Genomic DNA, 8,406 nt, shown 5'->3' with positions numbered 1-8,406 from the left:
GCCGTCTTACATTTAGAACTGGCGCTGGATGCACCGAAGTTATGTAGAGACCGGCGCCTCTTCATAACTTTGGCGGACCCACCGCCAGCTACGGGGGTCATTATGACCGGTGTCTAAAATGCCGGTCTTCATAAATGACCCCCAATCTATATGAAAAGCCCACAGTTTATAGGTCATTCCACCGCCATGACCATGGATCAGCGCTCCTTATAAATGATTGAAAAGAAATTTGACACGAAATATAGCAAACAAGACAGCTGACTACTGATCCCACACCAGAGGTAGAAGAACACACAGGTATATGGAGGCGTCTAATGATTCCACTTTTACTCGGTAAGCTCATATGTTATCTTTCTTTATAAACTTCAGTCTCCGGCTGAGACTTTTAAGCAGTCATTATAATACAAAGATGGGTGAGGCTCTCTCTTCTTCAGGAGTAATGGGAATGCATAAAGAAAAAAAGTACAAAACAAGAAGACATGAGAATGAAACAAAGGCAGGACCTTCAACTCAACAGGCCGCGTGGTAAATCATTGGGTCGCAGAGGTAAAGGCCATATTTACAGCACAGGAGTCTGAAAGAAATCTATCCCAGTGCTGTGTGTCTCCGCCATCACGCACCACAGTCTCCGCTCTCTGAAAGTATTCCATTATATGAAGCCCAGATCTTCACTCTTTCTCCTCTTCCTCCTCACTTTCGGATTCCTCTTCGCTGTCTTCGTAGTAGACTCGGTTAGTGTTGACAAACAGGTCACTGTCATCTTCTGAATCATCTTCAGACCCAGACTTATCGCATTTGGAATTCTGTGATTCTGCCCCCTTGTTGCTAAAGCAAAATAAGATTGGGGGAAAAAAAATAAAAATTTACTCAACTCTTCACTGTTAGGCTACATGCACATGACCGTATGTATTTTGTGGTCCGCAAAAAAATACAGATGACGTCCGTGTTGCATCAGTTTTTTTGGCGGATCCATTGTAACAATGGACAAGAATAAGACATGCTGTATATTTTTTGCGGAATGGACATATGGTGCGGAACAAACACGGAAACAAAATACGATTGTGTGCATGAGACCTTAAAAGGGTACTCTGGGCTACAGATATTGACGACCTATCCTCAGCTCCAGGGACTTACAGCCCATTCACACGGCCGTATGGCCATTGTGCCTGTGTTGTGTACTGCAAACAGAGGGTCCGTAATATATGGGCACCGGCCGTGTAAACTCCTTAACACAGATGTGGACCCATTGATTTGAATGGGTACGTGATCTGCAAGATACGGCAAAAGAGAGGACATCCTTTGCATAGGATCGGAAGCCCACAGAAACACTTGGAAGCCCTTCCGTGGGCTTCCGGGTCTGTGCCGTCGCACCGCAAAAGATAAGACATGCCCTATCTTTTGCCGCATCTTGAGGATCGTAGACCTATTCAAGTCAATGGGTCCGCACCACAGCACAGAGTTCATGCAGCCGGCGTCAGTGTTTTGCGGACCCCTAGTTCCGGTCTGCAACATGGGCATGGCGACCATACGGTGGATGAGCCCTAACAGGAAGTCAGCCACCACACTAGCATTCCAATGATTTTCACTATCCTTAAACTGACATACACTGCCTGATGTCTGCAGCTATCAGAATGATGCCTGTGGAAAATGTGTTTCTTAGGCCTCATACTTACAACCGTATCCATCTCACAAAATATGGCTACTGACGGTGTGTATGCCGTGATTTTCTCACAATTACCATTAGAAATGGCAATTCTGCTCTGCAAAACAGACAGACAATAGGCAACGTTTTCTTAGGGTTGTTTCACACGAGCGGATGCCGCGCACGTGTGAAACAGCCCTAATTTGCGGAACGGCCACATGGTTGAGAGCATGAGGCCTTAGTGTGGAAAGAAAACCCCTTGCCTTATGGTGCATTTCTTTTGCAGTTTTAATGTCACTGTTTTTTTTACAAGTCTTTTGTTTTTCTGCATGAAGGTATGTTTCCCCTTCTGAACTCACTTCCCCTGTAGATCAGTACAAAAAAAAAGCTATTTAAAAAAGAAACTAGTGTAAAACACGGTAAGCAAATGCTTGGCAGGACCCGAATCAAAAGGTTTACTATTAACGTGTTTTTGCAGAAATCTCCTTAAAGTGCATCTTTCTAGAAGCTATAGGGGAGATTTATCATCTCTCTGTGCCACTTCTCAAATTTTGTCACAAGCGCCATTTTTACGCTGCTTTCACCACTTTCTGAAAACGGGGTGCGACGATGGCGATTCCAGCGGGCATGATGCATTTATTTTCCTTTGTGCCAGTTGTGTTTTCTGGAACAAATGAAGACAGAAAGCTGCGAGCTGCTGTAGGTTTAATTCTGGCACACGGACAGACGGTGGATGTGCCTAATTTATGAAGAGTCCTGCGCCTCGTCGCAAATTAGGTGCACCCTTCAGCAGTGCAGGAGATTTCAAAGACGGATGTAAAACGACGATCTTTGATAAACCCAACCCCCTCTATATTTACGCCTTTTCAATAAACTCAGCAAAATACTAATTCAAAATCATACCTTTCTTTTGCCAACTCCGGATTTTCTGCACCATCTTTATTGAAACCTAAAGGCCTTAAAGGTTATAGAGAAAAGAAATATTCAGATATGTTAGACTGTAACCTTGAGGATCAGCCATGCTTTTACTCCACACCCAGGCGGGTCCAGTTCAGAAAACACCATCTGTGTAACAGCGGGATTTCCCATTATGGACACTGCTTGTTTCACAGGATCGCAAGGCATTAGAATGATTTATAATGCTGTGTGTCTCTGCCTGACCCTGCTTCTACAGCATTATATTGATGGCTCATTTCCATGGTTACGACCACCCTGTAATCCAGCAGCGATGGCCGTGCTTGCACACTATAGGAAAAAGTGCCGTCCTGTGCGCACTCTCGCAGTCCCAGCCACCAGACAGGCCAGTGCCTTTTCCTATAGTTTGCAAGCATGACCACCACTGCTGGATTACAGGGTGGTCGTAACCCGTAGATATGAACAGTGTATAATGCAATGGAAAAATGAATCTAGACCGCAAATGAGGCAATGTGGACAATCACAATACATTAGTAAGTGCCTTGTATTAACTTTTTCTACATGATAAATGCCATTTGCGGAAGTGACACAACCTTTTAGTCTTTCATATAGAAAATCCTCCACACGGGTACAATTCTTTTTAACGGCTGTTTTTTAGGGAGTGACGGGGGGGGGGGGGGGAATTTGGCTCCCATCATCATGCCAAATTCTGTAGGTCTGTGGGTAGAAAAAGCTATGAAAGTGCCCAAAGTAAAGGAAGACTTTCTTTTGGCTTGTATCTAATATGCGGTCATTCACGTTTCTTTCTGGTGGGAAAAGAACAACTACCTACAGACTACCAACAGAGTGGTCTTGGGGGCCACTAGGCATTTCTATTATGGATGACTCTTTCCTTTCAGCAAATTGTGGAATGCACATGGGCACCATCCTTGGTCGTGTGCATGAGCCCTTACACAGATCTTTGTATAGGCATGTAGGAAGAAAAGGTCTTTACAGCTCTTTGAGTGCAGTTTTTCTAGGGCCCCATGCACACCACTGGATGGGTTTTGCAGTCCGCATGGCAAACTGCTACAGAAATCTCCTATCCTTGTCCGCAAATGGGTCAAACTGATGGCATCTTTTACGGCCCTACTTAAATAAATGTAGATGCAGTTGTGTGCATGAGGTCTAAGGATGGAGATCAATGAAGAAAAACACATCCTGAAAAATATCCTAGCGATAGCCCTTCAAAATACCTCTTTAAAAGGGTTATTCTGGAAAAGATAATAATGACATCCTCACGTTAGGTCATCATTATCACATCGGCGGGGGTCCGAGTCCCAGCACTCCTGCCGATCAACTGTTTTAGGGAGCCGCCACGCTCGCCTGAGCAATACAGCCTCCCAGCAGCTTTTCAAGCACAGCGCCGTACATCGTATAGTGGCAGTGCTTGGTATTGCAGCTCAGCCCCATTGACTTGAATGGGGCTGAGCTGCAACAAGGCCACATGACCAATGTATGGCGACATCACACAGCCTAGGAAAAGGCTGCGGTGCTCACAGAGCGCCACCCTCTTCTACTAGCTGATCGGCTGGGTCCAGGGTGTCGGACCCCCACCAATCTGATATCTTTTCCCGGATAACCCTTTTAACATATAGAGTAACTATGGCAAAATATGAGTAAATAAAAACCCATCTTACCATAAGCCTTCTTTCTGAAGGAGGCGCTGATGGTCCTTATATATGATAAAAGTGATCTCTGCCTTCACCTTTTCTCCTTCAGCAATAGGATCAACAATAACAAAATCACCTGAGCGGAAGAAACGAGAAGATATCAAACGATGGAAAAGTGAATGTCCGTCACTCATCTTAACCCCTTTGTGCATTATGACGTAACTGTACGTCATAATGAGTGAGGGGATGTATGGAGCGAGCCTCTGCAGGTATCATACAGCCGGCACCCGCACACACTGACACACTGTCGTTTAACCCCTCAGGTGCCGCGATCAACGCTGATCACGGCACCTGTGAGTGGAGGCAGAGGGATGCGGCTCCCTCTGCCTTCCGATCGGAGCCCCCCGCATTGAAATTTTAGGGCTCCGATCGGCTGCACTGGCAGCCTGGACGCTGCTGAGGCGATCCAGGCCTGCCATAGCGTTCTCTATACTGACGTATGCATGAGGCATAGCTCAGCATGGACAGTGTGAAAATGCTATTCACCCTAATAGAGATCTATTAGGGTGAATTAGAAGAGGGGTTACAAAGATTGCATGTAAGTTAAAATCACCCCCCCTTCCCAATTTCAAACACTATATATATATATATATATATATATATATACACATATATATACATACATACATATATACACACACATACACACACACACAATAAAAAATAAGTATATTAGGTATCGCTGCGTCTGAAAATGTCTGAACTATTAAAATGTAAAAAAAAAAAAAAATCCTGTAAGGTGAGCACCGTAACAGAATAAACACACAATTTTTTGTCATCTTGTCCCCCCGCCAAAATTAAAAGAACAGTACACACCACAAAAATGGTACCAATAAAAAATACAGTTTGTTACACAAAAAACAAGCCCTCATACAGCTCTGTTCACCCAAATATAAAAGATATGGCTGCCAGAATATGGCAATGCATTTTTTTCAAAAGTTTTTTTTTTTTTTTAAGTAGTAAGACAAAAAAAAACCTATACAAGTTTGGTATTGCCGTATTTGTAGTCAGCAGCAGAATAAGGACATCCGGTCATTTATAGCGCATAGTGAATGCTGTGATGTCAAAACCATAAAAACCTTGGCAGAATTCAATTTTGCCACACAAAGATTTTTTTTTTTCCTGTTTTCCAATACAAGATATGGTAAATTAAATGGTGGCATTAAAAAATACATCTTGTCCTGCAAAAAAATAAGCCCTCGTATAGCTATGTGAACGGAAAAAAATAAAAATAAAATTATGGTTATTGGAACATTTTTTCTTATTAAAAGTGTTCAGATTTTTTTCATCTACAATTTCAGTGTATTTGATTACTAGTAGATATCTTGGAAATAGCTCACTAGCCCCACAACCATAAGAGGTGCACAATCTGATGAATTCACCCTTCAAATTGTGTAACTGTCAATCTAGGATTGGCACACTCAAACATACGGAGCCCCACGGAGTTGAAACAATTTATTGTGACTACGTTTGATAAAATGTGATAAAATACAATAAAATTGAATTAAACAATGATTGTAGTTACTCCTATATTGTTCAGATCAACTTATTACAGATACTAATAGGTATCTTACACTAATAAGATGCTCTGAGTATTTTCAATAGCGGGTGGGCCTGCAATGATATACAGTGGAGTCTGTGTATATTCGATTGCAGATCCTAACAACAAAGTATCATCATGCAAATTAATCGCACTCTGTGTCGCTACAATTCATGCATGTACAGGCTTTTCCAGAATTACCGAAATGAAATATTCAGAAAAAGCTAGGGGTGCACCGAAATGAAAATTCTGGTCCGAAACCGAAAATTCAGGATGCCCTTGACCGAAAACCGAAACCGCCTTTTTGCCCAAATACTTTTAAAATACTTTTTTTTTTAATGATTTTATTAATAATTCTTTTTCATGAATGAAATTCATCTGTGGGTGGCGCTGTTATGGAGGGGGGGATATGTGCACTGTTATGGGCATAACAGTGCACAGATCCCTTTCCCCATAACAGTGCACAGATCCCTTTCCCCATAACAGTGCACAGATCCCTTTCCCCATAACAGTGCACAGATCCCTTTCCCCATAACAGTGCACAGATCCCTTTCCCCATAACAGTGCACAGATCCCTTTCCCCATAACAGTGCACAGATCCCTTTCCCCATAACAGTGCACAGATCCCTTTCCCCATAACAGTGCACAGATCCCTTTCCCCATAACAGTGCACAGATCCCCCCCTCCCCATAGCAGTGCCATAGACCGATCCCCCTACCCATAACAGCCCCGGCCCTGCTGCTCACAGCAGACTAATCACTCACTGCATCTTTATTTTACCTTACAATCGTGACGCTCCAGTAACAACTCTGCAGGCAGAGCGGAGGGCGGCGTAACGTCACTTACTCACGTGACGCACCTGCTCCGCCCACTTTATGAATGAAGAAGGCGGAGCAGGCGCGTCACGTGAGTAAGTGACGTTACGCCGCCCTCCGCTCTGCCTGCAGAGTTGTTACTGGAGCGTCACGATTGTAAGGTAAAATAAAGATGCAGTAACTTAAAGTAAACCGCCCGCCCGGCGCGGGTGACAAATCCCAAACCCCATATTTTCTGCCGATATGTACCAATATCGGCCGAAATGGATTAGGCCCATTTTCGGCCGATATTTTCGGCCGCCGGAATTTCGGTGCACCCCTAGAAAAAGCCTATTTAAATTTTCGGAGATTGCCGAAAATAATCTTTCGAAAAAAATCCCTTTAGAAAAAAAATTTCCTCAGAAAGATTCTTTGCACCAAACTCTGGTTATATTCACATACGCAAAACACTAAGGCTGGGTTCACACTTGAGTGTTTTACAGCGCGTTCAAACGCGCTGTAAAACGCTCAACACATGAAAACCAATGCTTCCCTATGACCCTGGTTCACACTTGAGCGTTTTACAGCGCGTTTGAACGCGCTGAAAAACGCCCTACGCTCAAACAAGTTCTTGAGCTTCTTTGGGGCGTTTTGTCGCGCGTTTGCAGCCATACGACACTGCTGTCAAGCGCGTAATACGCGCGTTCACTATGGACAAAAACGCGCGTTAAACGCGCATATCAAATGCGCTCAAGTGTGAACCCAGCCTGAGAGAGTCTTTATGCAAAAAAACACATGCAATAGTTCTCTATATAAGGATTTGAACCCCGAAAGAACAGTGCACTGTTAAAACCAAAGGACATCGAGGATTCAAACAAGGCGCTCTATACTAACCTGCCTTTAATCAGCTGAAAGTCATCATTGGGGATATACCCCATGCAAAATATAGAGCACTAAGACGCCGACACGGCAAAGACCGGGTCGCCGGCCCAAAGTCGGAAGTGACAACTACTCAGAAAAAGCAGCTGAATAAAAAGGACAGGTAAGCCCACAAGTGTGGGTTATTGGTACTGATTTCAAACTTTACATCTTATAAAGAGATAACAACACAGTGCCTATATAGAGCACCACTGCATGTGAATATTGCATAAAGACTTTCGTAACGTGGTCTTCCGAATGCGAATGTAATCGGAACTTTGTGTGGAAAAATCTTTCCGAAGATCTTTCCAAAAAGAATTTTTTCGACAATCTTTGAATGAATATGAATATAGATGCATGCAGAGATTCTTATGAAAAATCGAGTATATAACAACCAGGAAACGCATGGACTGTAGTGACTATAAGCACAAAGATATAGTAACACAGTGCTTATATAGAGAACTATTGCATGCGTTTTTTTGCATAAAGACTCTCTTAGTGTTTTTCGTATGTGAATATAACCGGAGTTTGGTGCAAAGAATCTTTCTGAGGAAAAAAAAATTCGAAAGGGATTTTTTTCGAAAGATTATTTTCGGCAATCTCCGAAAATTTAAATAGGCTTTTTCCGAATATTTATTTTCGGTAATTCTGGAAAAGCCTGTACATGCATGAATTGTAGCGACACAGAGTGCGATTAATTTGCATGATGATACTTTGTTGTTAGGATCTGCAATCGAATATACACAGACTCCACTGTATATCATTGCAGGCCCACCCGCCATTGAAAATACTCAGAGCATCTTATTATTTTAGGATACCTATTAGTATCTGTAATAAGTTGATCTGAACAATATAGGAGTAACTACAATCATTGTTTAATTTAAT

The 8,406-nt window shown here is 42.9% G+C and overlaps 1 protein-coding gene across 1 annotated transcript in view; it reads right to left on the bottom strand.

Moving 5' to 3' along the window:
* Positions 1-298: 298 nt before the first annotated feature.
* Positions 299-8,406, bottom strand: part of EIF1AD (eukaryotic translation initiation factor 1A domain containing) — a 25,277-nt gene continuing 17,169 nt past the window's right edge. The window contains exons 4-6 of the mRNA XM_040409521.1: positions 4,237-4,345; positions 2,546-2,599; positions 299-825 (exon numbers count right to left, since the gene is read on the bottom strand). Of these exons, the coding sequence (XP_040265455.1) occupies positions 669-825; positions 2,546-2,599; positions 4,237-4,345 (320 nt within the window). The 3' untranslated portion in view covers positions 299-668. The remainder of the gene's footprint in view (positions 826-2,545; positions 2,600-4,236; positions 4,346-8,406) is intronic.

Source organism: Bufo bufo, chromosome 10 (assembly GCF_905171765.1).
Source record: "Bufo bufo chromosome 10, aBufBuf1.1, whole genome shotgun sequence".
NCBI classification, from domain to species: domain Eukaryota; kingdom Metazoa; phylum Chordata; class Amphibia; order Anura; family Bufonidae; genus Bufo; species Bufo bufo.
This window is presented reverse-complemented; position numbering and strand designations above follow the sequence as displayed.